Source organism: Anas platyrhynchos, chromosome 29, assembly GCF_047663525.1.
Source record: "Anas platyrhynchos isolate ZD024472 breed Pekin duck chromosome 29, IASCAAS_PekinDuck_T2T, whole genome shotgun sequence".
Lineage (NCBI taxonomy): Eukaryota > Metazoa > Chordata > Aves > Anseriformes > Anatidae > Anas > Anas platyrhynchos.
The window spans coordinates 8,679,768-8,703,030 of NC_092615.1; the positions used below are offsets into that span (position 1 = coordinate 8,679,768).

The following is a 23,263-nucleotide window of genomic DNA, read 5'->3' on the forward strand; positions in this document are numbered from 1 at the left end:
AATGCAAACACGTCCCCTATTCATTCAGAAGTGAAGGATTGAGACCAAAAACACAACTTCATGATGAAAACGCCCAAGTGGACTAAAAGCAAACAGGTACAACTTTGGGAATGAAAGGTTTGATTATAGAACTAACTACTTGGTGGTATCATCCTGACCATATATATCCAGTACCAGATTTGCCCTCCATGGAACAACGCAGTGTCTCCACATATCACTCTTTTGTTCAAGTTGTCAATTATTTTTTTTTCCTATAAAGTTGGACTTTGCCATGATAGAACTAACGTTGAATTTAAGTTCTCACCTCTTTATTTGGCAAGTTGAAGAGGAACTCTCTGCCAAAGCGTCCTGGTCTTCGTAAAGCAGGATCTATAGAATCCAGTCTGTTGGTAGCTCCGATTACCACGATCTCCCCTCTGTTATCTGTGCCATCCATAAGCGTCAGAAGAGTTGAAACAATGGAACTAATAGAAAAATATAGTTTTTATTTACTGGTTCAGTAAATTTTGTTACATTCCACATGACTTTCTTGATGCCGGAACAACCTTCTTCCTAGTAGTCATTCAAAAGTGGGAAAAAAATAGTCTACCAAGTCGGGTTTTTTTTTTTGGTTTGATAATACATCTGCAGACTGGTAAGTCGTCAAGCACTTCAAGACTGTTTGAAATAATCTCTACATTAATGGAAAAGGAGTACTGCACACTTCTGCTCAGGAAGAAAATCACGGAAAATGTTCCGTGATGTTCCCTCGTGCTTTGGTAATGCTCTTTCTCAGTGTTTTTAGTCTTGTCCTTTCTACCTTGGCATCTCTCTGCAATAGCTGAGGAGGAAAGCTTTTTAGAGCTACATTCAGTGTCACACTTGAGAGAGGAAGTTTGCCGCAATTTCTCACCAGGCTCAGAAGTCTCTTTGCCGTACAAAACATTTTCATTAGAAATGAGGTCACGTTCTTTTGATCTTCTTGGTTTCTCCTTGTCTCCACCGTCATCACATTGGTACTGTGCGAGGTATTCATCCTTCCCAGTAGATTTCGGAGGGTCCGCGACACTGCACAAAATAAAATCACATTTCTCACTTCTGCTGAAGGACGTGAAGATTAACAGTAAAACCTTCCAAAGGCAAACAAACAAACAAAAACCTCCAGACTACAGGAACACTCGCAAAGATATGCCATTTAGAAACCTCTCCTGCGATTAGGACACCTTCTCCAGCTCCCAGAGAAAGTGTTTTTTCCCCTCTTGCTTCTGAAGCCATTGCACTAAAAAAGCACACGCATCTGTCTCCCTCCACATGCTGCTGCTCTGAATAAGAGCCAGAAGATTCAAAACCACCCTATTTGGTCTCCCCACATAGCCGAAAAAAACACCAGTTGAAACAGAGTTTTCTACCTCTCTCCCAAGAATTTACATTCACGTATCCTGTGACTGCAAAAATAGAAGGCGGGGCTCAGGAGGAACAGCCAGTGTTGGAAATGAAAAAAGCAGCCTGTTTCTTCAGAGTCTTAAGCCTATTCTACTAGGAAAACAAAACAAAACAAAACAAGAGGAGAGGAGAACAACAGCGTGAAATTTACCTATTCTCCAGGTGTTCAATTGCAAAGCCTCCGCTGGAGGATCAACAGCTGTGAATTCAGCGTGCTTAGGAGAAATCAGATCTACGTCTGAACCACAACTATTTCAGTAGCATCACTAACTTATGTTACTCTGAAGAAGCAGTCAGCACCGTTTCTATGTTAGGAAATAGCTGAACACAGTCTGTTATTCACAGGAATTATTCAGGCAGGCTTCTTTAGGAAGGCTGGGTTTCACTAGAACATTACTAGCCTGTAAGCCTCATGGCATCACCTTCCATCTTGACTGCTAAACCTCCTTGCTCCCTACTATCTTCTTTGCCAAGATACAGCTGTCCACGTTTACTTTTCCTACTTGGCTGGACTGAATTTAAGAAGGGATCTTGCAACTCTTCCTCTTGTTTGCCACTTAATCATCACACCAAATGAAAACTATTTGCCTTTCACCTCTTTATTTCAGGCATTCTTTCCTAGTGGTCATTTAAAAACGGAAAGAAAAAGTCCATCAGCTTTTTTTTTTAATATCCAGCAGACTGTTAAGTCACCAAGCACTTCAAGACTGTTGGAAATAATCTCTACATTAATAGAAAAGGAATTCCTCAAACACACTGCGGCCGCTTACCTTTAATACACTCGTTGGATGAGACGGAGGTGTATTTCTTGCTTTCGCCTGCACTGGAAGGCTTCCCTTCCTTGTAAGGTTGTTTACTGCTCTCACTTCTGCATTGCTCACATGAAGAGCCATCTGGAGGATGGGATTCTTCCTTCTTCTCCCGCGTTATCTTCTGGAAATGAGGATCTAAGTGTTCCAAGGAGCCTTTCACTTTCCTGCTGTTTCTCTTTTTTCTTCTTTTTCTTCTCCTTTTTCTTCTTGTTTTACGCTTGGGATTGGCATTGTCAAAGTGGAGCACACAGAAACACAAATCGTGAAGTCTGAAAGAAACATGCAAGTTTAAAAGAGAAAAAAAGATGTGGCACTTGTTGCCTATATGAAACTTTATTTATTTTACCACAGGTGATGATTTGCAGCATGTCAGCTATTTTGTGGTGCTTTGTGCACACGCAACTTACTTTAGATGTAGCAAACTTAAGCCCTCAGATTGGAGGACCATAGGTCCTGGTTTGTACACAGATCATTAACAATGGCTAGCTCTGGAATACGTGCAAGCAGAAAAAAACTTTTAACCTAATCCAGAATGGTGTACAGATGTGTTTCCAACTATGTGGTCCAAAGCTAGTGCTCTGAAACAATTCAGCAATAGCTTTCCTATCTTCACTGATCAACCTAACAACATGATCCCCAGCCAGCTGATGCTATCTAAGTAACTTAGAAACTACCAGAAAAAAAAAAAAAAAAAAAAAAAAAAGAAGAAGAAAAAAAGAGAAGAAAAAAAAAAGGAGAAAAAAAAAAAAAGAAGGAATACATGAGAAGCACCCAGAAAAGAATTAGGATAAAAAATGCGGAGTATGCTGGAATCCTTGCTTACTTGGAATTCTTCTCTCCATGTTTATCCTTAGACTTCTTTTTCTTCTAGAACTTGTGATATTTTTGCATTTTTTTCACCACCTAAAAGCTCCTTTTCTATCTTTCTGTCTTTCCTTTCTATTTCACTTTCACTACCTTCTGCACGGGTAGATTTTCTTTTTCTGTTTCCTTCTGTTTCATTTTTCTGGCGACAGTTCTCCAAATGAGCTGACACAGGTGGAAGCGCATGTCTTTCACGAGAATGTCTTCCAGAATGTTGCTGAGATACCGAGCAACGATGCAAGTCTGCTCGGGGTGTGCTAAAGCGACGTCCATCTTCATCTCTCAAGAGGGAACCGTGAGGCCATCCACTTTTGTAATGATAATGCTTATGTGACCTGCCGTAGTAAGTTGCAGTCCATTTGTCAAAGGCTGCATCGCCGTGAGAGAACTTTCTCTCTCTACTGTCTCCTGTCGCATGAGGTGAATAGTAATCATTGTAATAGCTACAACTTTCCCACCTCCGTGCTTCATCTCGATAGTATCTTTCTCTGCTCCAACTTCTTTCCCCTTTGGATCGGTAATATCTATTGCTACCTTGTTCTGATCTTCCTCTGCTGCCAGATCTGGACTTTGAATATTTGACTGCTCTTCTGCCATTCTCAGGGCTGTTTCTTTCACCAGGGAAAGATCTGCACCTGCTTCCCTCCCAGTGCTCCTGCTTGTGACGCTTTTGCTCAACAACTTCCACGCTCTGAGAACACCTCCTCTTGCTGGAAGGACCTGCTTTTTGACTCTCCTTCTCTTCACTAGGAGCATGTTCCCTCTTGCTTTGGTAATGCTCTTTCTCAGTGTTTTTAGTCTTGTCCTTTCTACCTTGGCATCTCTCTGCAATAGCTGAGGAGGAAAGCTTTTTAGAGCTACATTCAGTGTCACACTCGAGAGAGGAAGTTTGCCGCAATTTCTCACCAGGCTCAGAAGACTCTTTGCCGTACAAAACGTTTTCTTTTGAAATGAGGTCACGTTCTTTTGATCTTCTTGGTTTCTCCTTGTCTCCACCGTCATCACATTGGTACTGTGCGAGGTATTCATCCTTCCCAGTAGATTTCGGAGGGTCCGCGACACTGCACAAAATAAAATCACATTTCTCACTTCTGCTGAAGGACGTGAAGATTAACAGTAAAACCTTCCAAAGGCAAACAAACAAACAAAAACCTCCAGACTACAGGAACACTCGCAGAGATATGCCATTTAGAAACCTCTCCTGTGATTAGGACACCTTCTTCAGCTCCCTGAGAAAGTGCTTTCTCCCCTCTTGCTTCTGAAGCCATTGCACTAAAAAAGCAAATGCATCCGTCTCCTTCCACCTGCTGCTCTGAGAAAAAAGGCATAGGGGCGAGCGGGGAACAGCCAGTGTTTCTCCAGACAGTGGAGAAAAATGGAAAAACATTCTATGAAGGAACACAAGTTCTCCTTGAGGCACCAACCTGCATCAGAGTGATATGCTCAGTGCTGATCATTAGTTCTGTTCGTAACGCTGGACATACAGCATGGAATTGTACTAATTTAAATCCTTCCATTAAATACTATTAGTAGACAGATAAAACCGTAACGAACTTCCATAAGGTCTTGTCTTAATCAGACTGTGCTCATTTTACCTCGTTTCCTCTGACAAGCTGTTCAGCTGGCTGGCTGTGAGGGACTCCGTGATGATTTCTCGATTGACTGAAGGCATAGCTCCAGGCATCTGCAATCAAAACGCACAAGTCAGCAGACAAAAAAATACTATTTGTAGTAGTACTGAGGACTAGTCTTGTCAGAATTTCTCCATTAAATGGTAAGCAAGACCGTTTTGAGTTGTATGCATTATCTACACTTCAAAGATAACCCCAACTCACCTCCCAAAATCTACTTTATGAAACTTAGGAATTTTTATCTCAGCTGAGCTTAAGTTGACAAGTTCTAATGTAAGCTCAGGTCTGCAAATTCTAATGGGATAATACCACAAAGTCTTACAATCACATTTGTGCTGTGTTTTCTCAGTATTTCACCTGAATTAGGAACACAATAAACACTCCCGAATACATCATAGGTGAGAAATTCTCGATGGAGCAAATCTATGTTTCAAGCAATCCATTTGTTTTAGAAAAGAACATCTCAGAAGGTTTAACAGGTTCAACTCGGCAAGTGGAATCATCAAGTTTCAGTCCGTTTTCTTTCGATTCATTAACTAACCTAATAGCACCATTTAGTGAATCGGTTTTTGGCAGCTCATGCTGGGATCTTCCTTCGTCAGCATTCTGACAGGAAGAACCGGAATGCTGCAATGTACGGACTACCTTTCCAACCAAAATTCCATTAGAGGACATTGCATTGCAATTCCTTTTAAATAAGCCCTTTGACTCCTCCTCAGATTTTCCTGAAGATTCTGCACCGTAAGGGACTGTGTTATCAGAGCTGAGTTTAGGATTTTCATTCACTGTTGGCTCCACAAAAATCTCATCAGAAACTTTTTTGCTTGTTTGCATTTGCTTCATTTGCATTACCGAATCTGTAATTGTGGATGAAGGAACAGCCTGGTAGAGATCTTCGTCCTCCGCAGCACTGCTAAGACAGTCAGGCTGTGACACAGTCCGACGAGCAGGCAATTTATTGTGAATACTGGTGGTGATCTTCTGTTTTCTTGACGGATCAGTAATTGAAGGCCTGGTAATTGTCTGGTTTTGAACACAGGCCATCGGTGGTGCTGAAGATGGCCTTTTTAGGGTGACACCAGTGGTCTTTGCGTCCTCTTTTATGGATCCATTTCCATTTAAACGGCTTGAATTCTGTATTTAAAAAGAAGAAATGGCAAGATGGATTAACGCAAACACTGCATTTAACATTTTGAAACACAAAACTCTCCTACTGAGTATTTCTGCAAATGGTCTTAACACCTACAAAGAAAAACACACTGCCCTTTAAAGATAAATGCAAGTCCAATAAGCGTATTCAATTCCTGCTTTTGGTTTACAGCCGATTGGAATCAAATTAACATCATCTTTGAAAACCAGCCAAACAACTTAACATTACCTGCTGCTATTCCCAAATATATTTATTTTCCCCTTTAAACATACCCTGAAAAGCCTGAAGGAATTGTTCTGGTGCTCAGGAATAAGACAATTAGTTTTCCCTGTCTTAGCTAAAGTGACGACGATAGGAAAAACAAGTCCTCTTTTAAATGATTCGAGGATTAGTACACTCTGCTTAAATTGTCAAAGAGCGTAGCTCTCTGTGCTTTAGAAAGCTGTCTTGGAGGTATTAAGTAATGGAGTCGCATGGCTGCACAATTTAGCAGTAACCACTGTTTGAATGACTCTGGCTGTAGCATGAAGGCTGTGAAGAAAGCTGCAGCATGGGAAGGAAAACAAAACTAAGATGCTGAAAACCAAACAAAAAACCCCACACCAAACCCCAAACCCACTAGCAGTTTGGTGCCGTTACCTGCCCTCCCACTTCCCTGAATTACCTTAATCATATGAGGAAGAAGTCGTGGTCCCATAAATCCAGCCTGCTTACTATTAGCCCCCTGCTGACCAGGAGGGAATGAACAGGGATAAGATGGTGCTGGCAAGTAAAACGCACGTTCTCCAAGTGTCAAATCATAGCGCCTTCAGAAAAGAGCAGTGATCGGAGTTTAGTTTTTCTTTCAGCCTACTCTTGGATTAAATCCCATCCTATAATTTTAGAGGAACAGTTCATACGATATGGAAGCCTTCTCTACAGAAGGCTTCGCCAAGACTACAAACTGAAAAGGAGAGAACAGTCTTCCTACTAAGACTATCACTTTCAGAGCAATAATTCATTCTTACACGACAGATGACCTTCATTTTTCTCCTTCTCTAAATTAGCCAGCTACAGGTAACACATAGATAGCAATTTACACAAGTGCTGCAGTTTCAGGCCAAGCAACAAAAGATAATAAATGACACAGAGAATTTCAGGTTAGACAGAACTGAATTAGACAAATAATAATCTTTCCCTGGGATAGCAAGAAAAACACTTGCAAAACAGAAAAATATCAATAACAGGAAAGTAAATCTCTTCTGAACACATGTTAAGATTTGTTATTACCTGATATAAAAAAGTATGTAAGCTTGCTGACCAAGAACTCTCTTAATGTCAGTACGGACTACTTTAGCATCATTCATCTGATACCAAAGTCCATTACCAGCCTGCAAATAAAGACAACCATTTCTTTAGGTGAATTGCACGTGTTCCAAATGAAATCACGGATAGGAACAAAATACACACGTGTCAAATAAAAATATAATGAAATCTTTTTCCCTAGAAACAGTAGCTGCTAGTCACGCTTTCACTGGTTTGCCAGCACAACCTTTACCCTGTTAGAAATGCTGTTGACTTCTACCTTTACATAGCATATATAGTGTCCTGAGTGACAGCTGACACCGTGATGTACCAGCACCGCGTATAAGGCATAGAGCAGTGGTTCTCCCATTGACTGTGACATGTAGGCTCTCAGGTCCAAATACTCCGGATATTTCACCACCTAAAGAGAGACCAAGAAGATAGAAAATTATCCCAGAGTACTTCGTGGACTAGCCAGAGAAAAACACTTCCAAAAAACACAGACTAGAATTTATTTCTAGAATATATTTCTAGAAGATATTTCTTGATTCACTACAAATAAGTCTTCCCATAAACAATGTTTAAGACTAGAAGTTGCAGAGAACTGTTTCCTGATGAATCAGCCTTCTCAGAGGAAAGCATATGCTTCTTGTCAAGCGGGAACTTTATTGATATTAAGAGAAAGAATAAGCCATAGTCGTTAGTCTACAATTACTGTCTGAAAATATAAACAACTTTCAGCTTTGGGGGATGTCCCATTACACAATGATATAGTTGCATTACAGTGGTAAATATACCTTGTTGATCTTTCCACCTGTGAAATCTGCAAATCTTTTCAGTGATATTGTGAGAACCTTGGAAGAACGGTATATGGTAAATCTCTTGGATGCAGGAACCATCTTATTACACCTTAAAAACAAGCAGAGATAAGTGTTTGAAGGCATCTTCTTTTTTCGCCCCCAAAACAAACTCGTTTTAATGTCTCACGCATGTCTATGCTATTTGAATGACATTTACTTGCATAATAGGTTGGTCTTTTTTCTTTTCATAAACCCATGCACTGCGTGTCAGGTTTGTTAATACAGTGAAGAAGGTAAATTCTCCCAAAACCCCGGGCATAGCAGGAACAGGAATCTCTCACGAAAGGGTATTACCAGGTTGGATTGCAAGGTACCATTTCTTGGTCTACAAAAGTGGCTATTTGAACTCCAATCCTGGATACATTCTTTCAGCTTTCAAGGGAAATACAAATAATGAAAGTGGAACGAGAGAGCCTTGGTCCCCAGGACTAGAAATTGCAAATAATCTCCAACATAGGTCGTCTATCAACATCAAAAATACAACAGAAGCACATGGTCATTCTACAGGAGGGAGACATTTAACAGTAGGAAGTCTTCATGTACTGAGCTTGTCTGGAAAGACACTGAAACTGTCTGCCATCCTTTGAAACACAATAGTTCAGTTTGATACATTGCCCGCTCCAAGGTAGGACCTACAGTGTAAGCAGTGAAAATTAGCCACTAGCCCAGAGAACAACGGAAACTGGGCAGTTTACATCAAGAAAAGTACTGTCGAGAGCTAATAAATAGAAAGAACAAAAGTATCTCTTTTTGAATTCTGATGGCAAAATACGAGCCAGAGAATTGCAAACCCATAGGGAATGCCTCTGAACAAGACTTCCCCCCTCCAAAGAAACAAAAATCCAAGTGTTTTATAAACTTCCACAAAACTCGTAAGTAGATCCAAAGTTTAGAGGTAGTCCAACAGAGTCATGCAACATATAAAACTGACATCTAGGATTAAGACCTAATTCGTCAAAATCTTACTCGCTACATTTATAGCAATTCTCTCCACCCAGCTCTTCAGGTTTCACAAAGAGTTCCAGAGCTCTGGTAACAGATGAAACCGCCTAGAGGAGCGAGAAAGAAGAGCGTAAAGTCACCGTAAATTCAAAATTCCAGAGACGTACTAGTAGGTTGTAAGAGAATCTTACTAACATACTCCAGCGATCTACTATGAGCACTGTGAAGAAGGAGGCAGAAAGAGCATGCTCAGCATTGACCTCACCTGGAAGTCATTTGACTTCGGAACAAATACTTTTCCAGTAGCCTAGACAGCATCTATAGTGTGCTTTGTCATCAATACTGGGGACAAATTCATCAGTCTAACAATTAGATGTACATTGGGGTAGAACAACAGAGAAGTATGACAGCATTATAATTTTTGCAGAAAGAGAATTCTTTCCCCTTAAACCCAATGCAAATGTGGAGACTATTTACATGGGTTCCACAGAAGGACAAAGTCCAATCCACTTCCTTAGCACCACCAAGCTCTTACGTTTTAACATTATATGTGGTTTGGTTTTTTAAGGTAAACAAGTTTAATTTAGAAAGTTAGGCATGTACTTAAACATCATGAATTATATTTAGAAAACATCTTACCTTTATATCCAAAGTGATATCAAGAAATGCCTCATACGTATCCGAAACTGCTTTGCAATTCAAGCACTTCACTGGAAGCAAAATATAAATGCTTAACCTTATGTGAAGGAGACTAACTGTCCAAATTCAAGTTGTTGCCAGATACTACTTTAGACAAACTACAGACTGCTTTACTACCGACAAAAGACACAGATCAGTTCTAAGGACAGGAATATTTTTTAAAGTACCTCTCGATCTTAGAAATCCTCCAAATATTTGATGAATGATGGTGGTAGCTTGAGAAGATCTGTCCAATCTGGAAATAAATTATAATCAGACCTCAGAAGATTTAAGGCGCAGAGTTAACTCTTCAAAGAGTTTTATGAAAACTAAGGATGATGTAGACTTTCGTTGCTGATAGTAAATAAGGCACTAAAAGGTGCTAGAGATCATTTTTGATAGTAAATAAAGGACTAGAAGGTGCTAGAGAATGTATGAAAGTGAACTTGTTTATGCTTACTCGGTGCTTCCATTCAAGCACGCTTCCTGCATAGCATCAACAGTATAGCGCAAGAACTCGTGTGCGTCTTCTTGACTGCCAAAACGGAAATGTTGTCCTATTCCTAAAGAAGAAGATGATAGTATTCACCTCATTTAAAAATGAAATCATTCTTGTATTTCTAAAATCTCTCTTCTTTCTAGTGTTAAAACCACTTATACACATCAAATAAGTATTTGAAGATTACAAGCTATCGAAAAGAAACACATCTGAAGCCACTTACGACTGAGATTACTGATAACATGCGTAGGCTCGATGGCATCAACAGTGCAACGCAGGGCCTGGTTAATCTGAGTCTCCATTGTGCACATCATGCAAAAATCTTGTTCACGACCTGAAGAGTGAAAGAAGAAAGCATCCCAGTCCAGCAAAATATCCATAACTACAAACAAACATCTAAGTAAAATTTAAACTATAGATACGATATCCACTCTCCTTGCTACATTCTATTCTCCCAAGATGCCAATGTCCCAACAGTCTTGTAACATTTCATTTCACACAACTTTACAGAATAAAAATATCCACTAAGCCTGTATTCAAATGCATTTTGTGATGAGAAATCTAAAAGACTACTGCAAAGTCACATTTGTAAAGGCTGACAGGAATGTGAACTCCACAGGCTGAAAAATGTATTACTCTCTAAAATTACTACTAAATGCATTACTGTCCAATGCACTTCATTATTCCCACGAAGCAATAAATGATCCTTTAATAAATACATAAATAAATAAATTCATTCATTAAACAAACAGTGCATTAATTGCACTCCGTATGCTATTCGGAGCCCACTGCTAATACAGTGCTCAAAGCCAGCTTCTACAGGTAAAATCAGGCAAATAAGCTTGTCTCAGAATCACTGCTGTTCTTTCACCTTCAGAGCTGTCCAACAGATTTGAAATACTCTTAGAAAGTACTCACATGACTGGCCGTGCTCGAGAGAAAGCATGTAATTGGCAAGTGGGGGTGTGTAGGTCAAACACTGTAGAGTAGCATTAAGAAAACATGTGTTGCCAAGATTGTACAGGCCAACTCCAACACTTTGTGTTTCTCGCCAATCCATACAAATCTTCTCAGGTGGAAAAAGAATGCTCTGTGGTGGAGCAATTCCATCATTAACGACTGCAAGAAAGTTAAATTTAAAAAGAGATTTTGTTTGTTTGTTTCTAAGGAAGGTATTTAAAAAAATACTATTCTGCAGGAGCACCTAGAGGAGCTAGCTACAATCCAAGCCAGAAGAAAATTATTGCAGACAGCTTTAATACCGCCAAATTCAAATTGGCTGGTCAACACAATGTTTTGGGGAAAAAAAAAAAAAAAAAAACAGCTTTCGTCAACCATTTTAATTTTTCTAAGGCAAGGCTAACTGCCATTCTGTTTGTAGTACCTAATGCCAAGTTCCTCTCCATCTATAATCTTTAACCTGATTAACTCAACTACTGTTTTTTTCCTTATTATAACTTAAACCACAAGCTTAGACTTGAAATTATACGGAAAAAAGGTAAAAACTAGTAACTAGGAATGACGGTACCCCTACAGATACCAGATCTTTTTCTGAGCAATGTTATCATTCAAAAAACGTGTGAAAAATGGAAGCTGTGAATAGCAACAATCAAACACTTTTCTTTGCAAAACGGAAAAGACATGGATGAATCTGTGCATTACAAAAAGCTCCCCATATTTCTCTGTTGACTGTAAATATATCAAAATTAATTTCTGTAACATCAGTCACTTCAGTTGCCTTAGGGGATTCGCTTTTGAAGTCTTTGTTCACACTAGTCCCCTTCTCTATCAGTGCAACAAGTAAGAACTGCATTTTCTACTTTTGCTTTGAAGAAAATGGAGTCAGGATAAAGCTCACACTTACTTAGATCTCTTGGGGCAAAAGCCTTAGATTTTTCAGATGATCTACAGTAAATAGCACCTCCACGTCCTTGGGCCACAGAGACTTGGCTTGAATCTTCTGCAGGCGGTATCTGGCCCCAGTTTGCGGTGCGTGACATCAGTATTTTAGTACTTGGTTTCTTGGATTTGCCAGACCGCCTTGAAGAGGGCTTTTTAGACTTTGAAGATTTGGGCTTCTTAACTACGGTCATTGTTGACATCTGCGACAGAGACAGAAGTTCTGGTTGACGTAAGAATATCAAGAAGCATTCCAAGAAGAAAAGAATAGCAGAAGTCCTGTCACTTAATCTCAAAGAAACAGCCTTAAGAACTAAATCGCTGGTATGAATGATTTAAAAAGAATCCCCAAACTAAACACACAAAGTGAAAATTTCCATCTAAACTCTATCGGTATTACTTTTAGCTTCTGCAGAACTAGTGGCTGATGCCATTTCTTTCACTTCCGTAGGATTTTAATCCATTACAACTCTGGAGTCTTTTTAATATAAAAATGTAGAAGACATTCTCTGAGGGGAATCAGTTATTTATTGATTTCCAGAGTTGCACAATTATCTGTTAATTATTACCTATGATCTAATAGATAATTGTTGCAATTATCTATTGCTGGCGTTAGTAATGGAACACTATTACTTCACTGCCTGCGTTTTTCTGTTTCGTGTGCACAAAGGTACCCAGAACTCACTGCTCCTTTTCTTCTGTCTTTCCAGGGATCGCCCTCTACCTCACTGTCTACTGCACCAATCATGAGGGGTTTGTTGTTATTCTATAATGAGCCTAGCTTTTAAATACACCTTTTCTGGGCGTCACTTTGTGATAGCAAGTTAATTTGTGAGGGCTCCTCAGTCTACATCATGTGGTCGCTTTTTCCAGGTGAAAAAGCGGAGCCGTAAGTGGCAGTACACTAAAGCCCTGGCATGTTGAGATCCAAGAAGAGAGATGTTTGGCCCTCCTTCTCACTCCTGGGAACCATATACCTCAAAACCCACAGAGGATGGGCTATATCTCAGAGAAATCTTGGGAAAGGAGAGCATGAAGAGCACGTTTGCAAATTTATTTCTCCCTGGGCTTCTTCTGCTTCTCCACGAAATACGAGTTTGAATATAACTTTGGCAGCAGTACTTCTGGTGTTTTACTCCTACCACATTTAAAACTCCTACAAAAAACTGAAACGTTAGACTAAAAAGCAGCTCTTTCCGTTCTGCTTTGTAAAGTTGCACGTTTTCCTCATGCAAAACAACAGGGCAATGTAAGCTAGAAACGGAAATGCTGAATGTAAAACAAAACAAAACAAACCTCAGCCCTCCAGGACAAAAGCCAATAACTGCTACAAAGTCCTTTTTAAAATGCTGATTAGGTTTCAAGGTGATACCGCTTTAAATAAGCATAATTGTGTGTCCGTAGGCAGAAGCATCCATGACAGGATGAACTTCTATACTTCATGTTTTGTTACTGTCTTACTGTAGCACACAGGGACTTGTTACCTATAGGGAAACCACTAACCTAATGGAGCGTTTAAAACATAAGCTAGTTTGTTATACCAAAATGACTGAGAGAACAAAGCATAAAGTGCTTTCAGATTTCTAGCACGCCTTGATTGCTATCCATTAAACTTCAGACACGTTAAACAAAACACAGTAAATAAGAAAACTCCTAGTCCCACAGCTGGCAAATTATGTGCAGAGGTTGTAACTAGAACTTTTTTCCCTTGACATTTTACATTTAAGATTGATTTTAAATCCATTCTATACACACTTTCCGTTCCTGAAAAAACAATACGCAAACCTGAAAAATGCATTTACACGAGAAATGAAGTCGTCCTTGTCCCACTGGAAGACTAAGGTGACAGCTCCTGGGCTCAGGGATTTTCAGATAAGCTCCGATCTTCACCAGTGACAGCTCCTTTTTTCGGATTGAAAGAGAAAATGTTTCAGCAACACACTGAAAACACACTTAAGGGACAAGAAACAAAATTAAGACTGTAGTGAGAAGGAGAAAAGAAAAACAATACTGGGGAAGAAAGGAAAAGGTAAAGGAAAAAGGAAAAAGGAAAAAAGCCTTGATCTTTATACTGACCAACGAGATAAGCCTTACACATTTTTAAGTTTATTTTTGACAACTGATTGAGGCGTTACCAGGTATTAAGTACGATTCAAGAGCAAATATTAACACTAGAAAGAAGAAATCCGATCCACCACCACCGTTTCAAAATACATCCATTTCTAATGTGGAGATAACGTCTCTCTGACAAGGTAGTAGAAAAACTGTAAATACCGACAGAGCTTCCTCTCCCGATGTTCCATATACATACCGATGCTGTTCCTACACCTACGCTCTGAGCATAAATTTATGTTGACATGAGTATCGGGTGTTACTCCTCTCTTTGTTTGCCTTGAGAGACACACCTCTTGTCCACTGAAAAGTAAACTCAAGATTCCAGATCAGTTAAGACAGTTGCTATCCCCCCATTCAGAGTTCTGCAGCAGCACTGTTCAGATGTGTTTAGCAGTCTCTTTAGAAAATGTTATCACTTAGGACCTGCTTCTCAGTAGGTACACGTTTGGCCTCCGCTTAGCAGAGAGTCAATCCCAGCTTAAGCTTTCGTACAAGAGCCCCTTCACGAAACGGACTTGGGCCCTGACATAACTGAGCTTAACCTTTAACCTTGAAGCTTCCTTAAAGAAGGAAGCAGCACCCAGGCCAGGAAATAGAAATTAATCGTCACTTTACCCTGAAACGCAGTGAGCTATTCTGTGCTGGCAGGATTGCTGCCGGGCTGGCCGACGAGGCGGCGGGCAGCTCCCCGGGGCCACAGGGCCTGTCACAGGGAGCCGCCGGAGGTCTCCAAGGTCCGGGAACAGCGGCAACAGCGGCAACAGCGAGGACAGAGGGGACAGCAGCAACAGCAGCAGCCACCTCAGCCAGGGCCGTCTCCACAACCGCCAAAACGGTCTCGGAATGCTGCCGAACTCGGAGCTCCAGCGTGACGCCTTTTGAACCTGGCCGCTGGAAGGACCTGCTTTTTGACTCTCCTTCTCTTCACTAGGAGCATGTTCCCTCGTGCTTTGGTAATGCTCTTTCTCAGTGTTTTTAGTCTTGTCCTTTCTACCTTGGCATCTCTCTGCAATAGCTGAGGAGGAAAGCTTTTTAGAGCTACATTCAGTGTCACACTTGAGAGAGGAAGTTTGCCGCAATTTCTCACCAGGCTCAGAAGACTCTTTGCCGTACAAAACGTTTTCTTTTGAAATAAGGTCACGTTCTTTTGATCTTCTTGGCTTCTCCTTGTCTCCACCGTCATCACATTGGTACTGTGCGAGGTATTCATCCTTCCCAGTAGATTTCGGAGGGTCCGCAACACTGCACAAAATAAAATCACATTTCTCACTTCTGCTGAAGGACGTGAAGATTAACAGTAAAACCTTCCAAAGGCAAACAAACAAACAAAAACCTCCGGACTACAGGAACACTCGCAAAGATATGCCATTTAGAAACCTCTCCTGCGATAAGGACACCTTCTCCAGCTCCCAGAGAAAGTGTTTTTTCCCCTCTTGCTTCTGAAGCCATTGCACTAAAAAAGCACACGCATCTGTCTCCCTCCACATGCTGCTGCTCTGAATAAGAGCCAGAAGATTCAAAAGCACCCTATTTGGTCTCCCCACATAGCCGAAAAAGACACCAGTTGAAACAGAGTTTTCTACCTCTCTCCCAAGAATTTACATTCACATATCTTGTGACTGCAAAAATAGAAGGCGGGGCTCAAAAGGAACAGCCAGTGTTGGAAATGAAAAAAAGCAGCCCGTTTCTTTAGAGTCTTAAGCCTATGCTACTAAGAAAAAAAAAAAACAACAAAAAAAAAAAAAAACAAGAGGAAAGGAGAACAACAGCGGGAAACTTACCTATCCACAGGTGTTCAATTGCAAAGCCTCCGCTGGAGGATCAACAGCTGTGAATTCAGCGTGCTTAGGAGAAATCAGATCTACGTCTGAACCACAACTATTTCAGTAGCATCACTAACTTATGTTACTCTGAAGAAGCAGTCAGCACCGTTTCTATGTTAGGAAATAGCTGAACACAGTCTGTTATTCACAGGAATTATTCAGGCAGGCTTCTTTAGGAAGGCTGGGTTTCACTAGAACATTGCTCCGCAAGTCCCTTCTATTCCTTTTCCCCTTAGAATCTGGGGATGTTTCAGCTAAAAAGGAGGGCAGAAACACTCTCCGTAGGTCTCCACCATGTAGTAAAACAGCGCTGTGTACCTGGTTAACTTCTGCAGCCAGCAAAGCATTGCTATTTGCAGCAGTGCCCTGACCCCAGCCTCTTGCTGAGCTCCGTCCTGTGCTGCTCGGATGCTCCCGCTGCTCAGACACGGGGGCTTAGAGAGCCACCGGGCCAGCACAAGCCCCCGAGCTCACTGTCAAACTTCACTTTTGGCATCTTTCACTTCACCAGCGCCGCCGGACGAGGAGCCCAGCAATGCCTGACGCCGCTCCGGGCTCACCTAAATGTGGGGCAGGAAATTCAGATTCAAAGCTGCGAAGGTTTTTCTTAGTGAAAGCATGGAATGAGTGGCCATCGGTGACTAACCTTACAGGAAGGCATTCACTTTGTGAATGCTGCAGTGAGTGAAGACTGAAGGCGTTTTCTGAGTGACCTAAGGAGAGCCCTCCCCGAAAAGCAGGACGTTTTATTGTCTATGTAACATCTCCTTTGAAGGCTCGAGCATGAGATACACCAGGTTTAAAATCTCAAGACACGGATCTGCCACCACAGAAGCAATACATTTCATCTACTAAGCCTAAATACCGTATTTTGCCTCCTCTGTAGGTTTAAAAAAACACGGCCATGCTCGAAGGAATGCATTCTCAGATATTCTACGTATTTACAGTGCTTTAATTAATACCACAGACATGTTGTGCTGTTGAGGGGAATTTGCAATTACATTTTCATTTCCAACCAAACGCAGCCTGACACAAATTGGGAGCAAAAGGAACTAATCATCTGGAAGCCGGGATATGCATCATTCGCCATTTTCTAAGAAAATGACAAAAATATAAAACCCCAGCAGTCTGAGAACGTGAGCGCTGAGGTAAAGGCCTGATCAAACAAACGCGCACAACTATGATTTGTCCTTTTAACTCAGCAAAAGTCTGCAAACTGCCATGGTAGCAAATGAGGAGAAGGAGCTGGTATTTACAGAAGTTGCAGCTGAAGATTCAGATAAACCATTCGGGTCAATGCTCCCTTCCTGCAGGTTTAAGCTGCGGTCACATCGCCTATTTCAAACCCTTTTGATTTCTACCAGTCACCCCAGATCCCACCTATTTTGCCCGTTTTCCAATCAATGAATTCGCTACATGATTTCTGGGGCAGAAGAGCAGGCCTGGTGAAGAGGAGCATGCCTGGTGCCATCATTCAATCAAATCAAAAGCGTCCAGGAGAAGCCCGGGGTGTGGTACTCACAGGGAATGTTTGCGAGCGGCCAAGTTCAGCAGAAGAGAATAGGCAGGACTGGAAGCCCAGGGGAACGAGATGCATCTGTTGTTGCAGGCAGCCCCAGCAAAATGTTACAGCTTCACTAGCCTGGGGCATGATTCCCCCCTTCCCTTTTCACAGCCAAGTACAATATTAGCTTGCCTTTTCTTTTTTTTTTTATTATTATTATTATTTTTATTTCTTTTTGCCATCGTCAGGCTGAGGCCGGCTGAGAATATTTTGTGTCTAGACTAATAAATGTTTGTGCAGATTTTACAAGAGCGGCTTATGGGAACAGAATCCACTTTTTGTTTTCTGCTGGAGGAAAAAAAATAAAATAAAAATAAAGGAGGAGCATTAAAAGCAACCAAGCACCCCCGTGCATTTGTTTGAAATTGCATATTACGGTGCTGCTATTTTATGTGCAATCAATACATAATTTGGAAGAAAAAAATGCTTTTAAAATTCAGAGCTATCCCTGAGCAGCTAAGGTTCTCTTGGAAACTGAAGGAGGAGTCTGAAATTATTGTTCTTTTGTTTGCCTCCCCCAGTGGGAAAGGCAGCACACAAGTAGAAACCACTGTGCTTTGAGGCGGCATGAATCATTAAGAATAAAGATCCCCCCCCATTTAAACATGAGATATTAAAACTGAATCTAGGACAAAGGTAAACTAAACAGACTCCTTCCTTCCCAGGCAGTCAGTGGGTTAAATCAAATATCAAAGGGGCAACATCAACCTTATAACTTCCTCTGCCGAAATTAAAAAAAAAAATAAAGGTAACTTCTATTTTGCCTGCCCCGACCCCAATCGCATCGCCCGAATGGGTGCAAACTGCTGGGATATGTGAGGGCCCAAGCCTACATTTTCCCTTTTTCGTATTTGTTGGAGGAGGGCGGGGTATCTCCAGATGAAATGGCTGACCGAGCTTTTTATTTCCTCGCTTTGGGTGGAAATGACTGAATCTTTCCAGGCAGCGGAGCAGTGCTCGACCGGCTCCCTCGGCCTCCCCGCGTGGGAAGAGCTCTGCCGGGAGCAGCCCGCGTAACCCTCAGATGCCAGCCCCATCAGGATTAGGTCCAGCAATGGGATGTTGGCTCCTCTAAGTGAGGACGCATCCTCTCGAAACACATACACAAAGATTTAAATGAGATATTCCCAAGAACACCTGCCTATTCTTTCAGCACGTGTGCAAAGAGTAAATTCATTTTACTTCATTCCTCTTTTTCTCAACTCTCCCCTCCTTCCTCCGGAAGGAAACAGCCAAGCAATATTAGCAGGGCCTTCCTTTTCCCCTGGTGGAGTCCAAGAACGCGAGAATTGAGAAAAGCGACTTGTCAGGAATCAAGTTTAAGAAGAGTGTTTGTGGACTGCGAGGTAAAATACCGGAAGCTGTAATCAGAAACACAACTTTTAACTAAAAAAAGCTTCTTTCCATTGTAAATTATTCCAGTTAGTGAAATAACAAATTAGTTCTCTGCTCAGCCACAGCCTCCTCCACCAAATTTAAGTAAAACCTGCAAAGAAGTCAAAGTTGTAAAACATTTGTCAGATGCAAGGGGCAGCGTTGCGTGGGTTAGCATCACGCTCAGATGCCCACAGTACCAACAGGTGCTTTCTTTCCAGAGGCACTGGCTCCTCCACGAGTTCCCCGCACGAAGAACTGAAGAAGCTGCAGGCAGGGTGAGCCTTCCTCAGTCCTCATCCTCACAGCAAGGAGTACTGGGGACGGGGAGCTGTGTTTCGGCTTGCTAAGAAGCAGAAACCCCCCGAGTTTTCAGGCGGGCTCCGCTCAGCTCCCCTTGTGACTGCTGCTCGGGACACGACCCTGCCTTGCTCAGCACCCTCGACTCCAGCAGGTGCTGCTGCTGGCAGCTGCCCTATGTATACAAAAAAAGAAGAAACCAACACAGTATTTTCCTGCTTTTAAGTATATCCCAAAGATTTACTAGGCATTGTGACGTTCTGCAGAAGCCCACAGCTGTAACTAAGGTTTGTGGGGTGTAGAGGGGCTGGGGGCTAAACAAGGCCAAGAAGAGCCACATCTCCTCCCCGTTTGTCTCCCCTGTACTCTTTTTAGGACATCCAACATTCCCAGATCTCGTTTTGTCCCAGTGACCAAACAGGAGCCTGGCACTCATGCACTACGCCTTAAAACCTCTACAAATCGTGCGCCTAAGTCACAGCACTCATTATAAGCCGGCAGCTCTTTCTGGTCTCACAAACTATATGTGGCTTGAGAGATGCTCTCCAGATTCAGGGCGCTGAACACCTGCAGCCTTTGCCATAACCATGACAAAGTTCAGGAGCTCCCTGCTGGCTCCAAGGCTGGCTCCAGCAGCGGCTTCAAGCTGTGGGTCAAGAAGGCCAAGACACCCAACGAGAACCTGCAACACCAAGTGGCTTTCTGGAACGGCTCCAAACACAACTGGAAGCCTGTTGGTTTTTTTGGAAGTGAGCTCTTGTGGACCTGTTAGGTGCAAGCAGAAGTCAAACTCTCAAAGCACGTTTGCATCATTAAGCTCTCCATGATCTATCTCCAAGGTCTTCTAAGAGCTAGTAGCAACGTGGTCAGAGTTCTTGCCTGTTTTTCCCTTCACGTTCTTCCACGTCAGCAGCCCTGTGCTCCCTTTGGGCTGACTTCCAGAGCTGGGTAGAAAGGATCCCCTGGAAGCAGAGATGCTGCTTTATGCAACACCTTGCAGCTCACTGCACTCTGAAGGGTACACGAAAAGAGGTGAGTGGTCCTGGTGTGGTTCCTTCCAGCTCTCAGAAAGGCGAGAGAACTGGAAATGAACCATCAGCCAAAGGGAGGCACGGCGCAGCCTTGCAAAATGCCATCTGGCTGCTACAGGATAAGGAAAGGAGGCATTTTTGGTGGCTCCCATCTCCACAGAAAAAGAAACAACTATTTATGCAGCAGAGTGGTTGGAGTATTTCAGGAGGCCCTGAGCTACCCCAAAAACCAACAACAAAACCACAAACCAACCCGAAACCAAACCAAACTAACATGATGGACTGCAATAAAAGATGAACATCAGAATTAATACTACCAATGACAATAAAGATGTTGAAAACTTGAGTCATCACATCCCTTGTGTAGACTGCAGGAGGAAGCACCTTTAGTGCCTGATGTGACAGTGTCAGAAAGTTAATTAATAACACCACAAAACTGGATTCCTGTGAGCACACACTCGGCAAAGGCGATACAACCGACAGCCGGACTTGAACACTGATACTGGTACCTGACTGGGAAACAGCGAGGAAACAAAGGGAGGAGGGGAAACCGTGCTATCCTGAAAATTGCATCACTTGTTTACAAGTCACCGGCAACTCCGAGGCAAACCATCTCGGGCATTTATGGATCAGTGACCTCACGTCTCTGGCACAGGACGGAGAGGGAATACCGACCGCTATTCACAGAAGGGAATAGCGCGTCCAGGCCCTCCTGCACTCCGCCAAATGTGGTCAGAATGTCCCCTCCCCTCATCACCCCAAAACTTATCACGTAGGACTTCTATTAAACAGACCCCAAAGAGCTCGTTCTGTCAATTTTGCAACAGGCTCAGCATTTCTCAAAATTAGAGAGGCTAACTTCATAATATACAAAAATACTGCATCTGGCACAGGGGAATTCTCAGCTAGACTTCAGCCTTGAGACAAAGCGAAACTGACCATAGAAATAGAGATTGGCCAGAGCTCAGCCACAAGAGAGTAGGCCTCCGTTATATTTATTATGTGCAAACAGAACTAGAAAAACAGTTTACACTGACTTGCTGCTTTAGAAGTTAGTTCCATAAAGATGGAAGAAATTCTCAACTCAAACTTGAAGAAAGCATCAGACTTCAAAACCAGTCGTAGATCTTTGAAGTAAGACTGTTATGAATTCAGAAGTCACATCCAAACAAAAAGATCATTTATATTAATGGTAACTAGATTAAAAAAAAATTAATCCTGTCCCTCAGGCTTTGTAAGTGACTGGGGGAAAAACAGCGCAAGGATAGTAATAAGCCTAAGTGAAACACCACAAACTGCTAAGGGAAGCAAAAGACCCAAAGAAACAGCCTTTTTGGTACATTAGGAACAAAAGGAATCCTAACAACAGCACAAAGTCCATCACTTGACAGAAATTCTTCAGCGTAGAGAAATTTACAAAAGGCAGAACCGTTCAAAACCAAGCTCTAACAGGCTCCAGGGACGCATGGACACGCAGCGATAAACATCGGTTTTCCCAGTAATAACCAGCAGAGATAAATGACGACAATTACGGCTAGCAAACGGAGCGCTGGATGCAGCTGAAGCAGGCACAGGTCATCGAGGGCTTGGCAAGAGAAGAGAGAGCCCAGGAGAGCCACAAGAAGCATTCAAGGAGTAGGAAAGCCTCACAAAGAGAATGCGTGCCCTACCTCCAAGTGTTATGTCTCAAACTTGTCTTTGTTAAACAAGCACAGTGCACAGGTGCTTTACGGAAATGCAAAGGGCTTTTTGGCTGAGGAAAGCTAGTAAGACTGCCAGCCTGAAGTTAGCAGTCACCTCGTTTAGAAAAAATGGCACCTCCTTCTAACGAGCTCCGGAGAACCCAATTAACAGCGTAACTGGAAGAGGCTGCCTTGCTGGCAATGTTTCAAGATGGTAACAAATGGGTTTTCTACATAATGTCTGCTTGTTCGGGGAGGTTTGGACTTACAGCCTATGGCATTTAGGTCCTGGGGTTTGCCTCATACAGGTTGTTCTCCACAGCTGGACCAGGTTCCTCAGAGCACCCACCAGCTCCTCGTGCGTGAAACCCCTCTGAGCAAACACCAACACAGCACAGGCTGCTGCTTAACACCAGCAGCGCAGCTTTCCAAACTCCCCTCTCCTTTCCCCCTCCAGCGGGCTGCTCGTGTTCACCTCAGGCCTTCCACAACAAAGCCCCCTTTGCACGGATCGCCGTGCACTTTGACAGCCCCAAGGCGCTCTCTGGGGCGCCTGTCCCGGCTGGGACCGCCACCTCAGCCTTGACTCACCCTTCAACGAAGCCAAACTCCTCCGTCAAGCCTGGCAGGGAGCCCCAGCACCTACCGGGCAGCGCTGACAGCCGCAGCCTCTCCGCTCCCTCAGCGCCCCGCCGCCACCTCCATTAGGTGCCTCGCCCCGCCGGCTGCCGATCTCCAGCGCCGCGCAGCACCTGGGGGTCAGCCGGGCGTCAGGGCGGCCCCCGGTACCGCAAAAGCCCCCGGCACCGCAAAACCCCCCGGCAGGGCTGGGGACATGGCCCCGCTCCCCTCCCACCGCCACACCGAGCGCGTGTGTGTATATATAGAGGGGGGGGGAGCCCGGTCTCGGCTGGCTCCGTCCCGTTTCAAGGCACGGAAAGCGAAGTTGCTCGCCCTGCCCGTGTGCCCCCCATACCCCCGGCTCTGTCACAGCCCAACCGCGCCCCGTTCCCCCCTCACAGAGCCGGGGAAGGGGTGCTTGCAGCCGCCCCTCTCCTCAGGGCCGGCCGGGGGAGCGCCTCGCCTTCTCCCCGGGGGTCTCCCGTGGCCGCTTGGGGTCGCCTCCCGCAGCCGCCTCGCCCCCCTCTCCTCTCAGCCCCGCCGCCTGCCTCCTCCTCCGCCGCCGCCGTTTTGTGTCTCTGGGAGTCGTCCGCTGCCGGCGGGGCGGGCGCTGAGCCGTCCCCGAGTCCCAGCTCCGCCGGCCGCCCGGGCCCTCGCCTCGCAGCCCGCGGCACCCACTCGCATCCTCCTGGCACCTCGCAGCTTCCCCCCC

General features: G+C 43.4%; 1 protein-coding gene across 1 annotated transcript; it reads right to left on the reverse strand.

The window, feature by feature from the left end:
• Positions 1-4,689: 4,689 nt before the first annotated feature.
• Positions 4,690-15,182, reverse strand: LOC139999731 (ubiquitin carboxyl-terminal hydrolase 42-like). The gene is made up of 14 exons (XM_072029105.1): positions 13,844-15,182; positions 12,007-12,244; positions 11,061-11,261; positions 10,366-10,476; positions 10,104-10,206; positions 9,832-9,899; positions 9,605-9,675; positions 8,990-9,072; positions 7,961-8,072; positions 7,444-7,584; positions 7,149-7,249; positions 6,544-6,685; positions 5,582-5,863; positions 4,690-4,782 (listed from the first exon to the last, which is right to left on the reverse strand). Exons 2-14 carry the CDS (start codon positions 12,242-12,244, stop codon positions 4,690-4,692), a joined length of 1,746 nt encoding a protein of 581 aa, XP_071885206.1. The 5' UTR covers positions 13,844-15,182.
• Between the last annotated feature and the right edge of the window lie 8,081 nt (positions 15,183-23,263).

Excerpts from the sequence above, each read along its gene's own strand:
- LOC139999731 (XM_072029105.1), bottom strand. The coding sequence starts at position 12,244 with ATGTCAACAATGACCGTAGTTAAGAAGCCCAAATCTTCAAAGTCTAAA. Across the intron at positions 6,686-7,148 it reads TACATACTTTTTTATATCAG|GCGCTATGATTTGACACTTG; the intron begins GTAATAACAAAT and ends TCTTTTCTGAAG. Across the intron at positions 4,783-5,581 it reads CATCCACAATTACAGATTCG|ATGCCTGGAGCTATGCCTTC; the intron begins GTAATGCAAATG and ends TTTTGATTGCAG.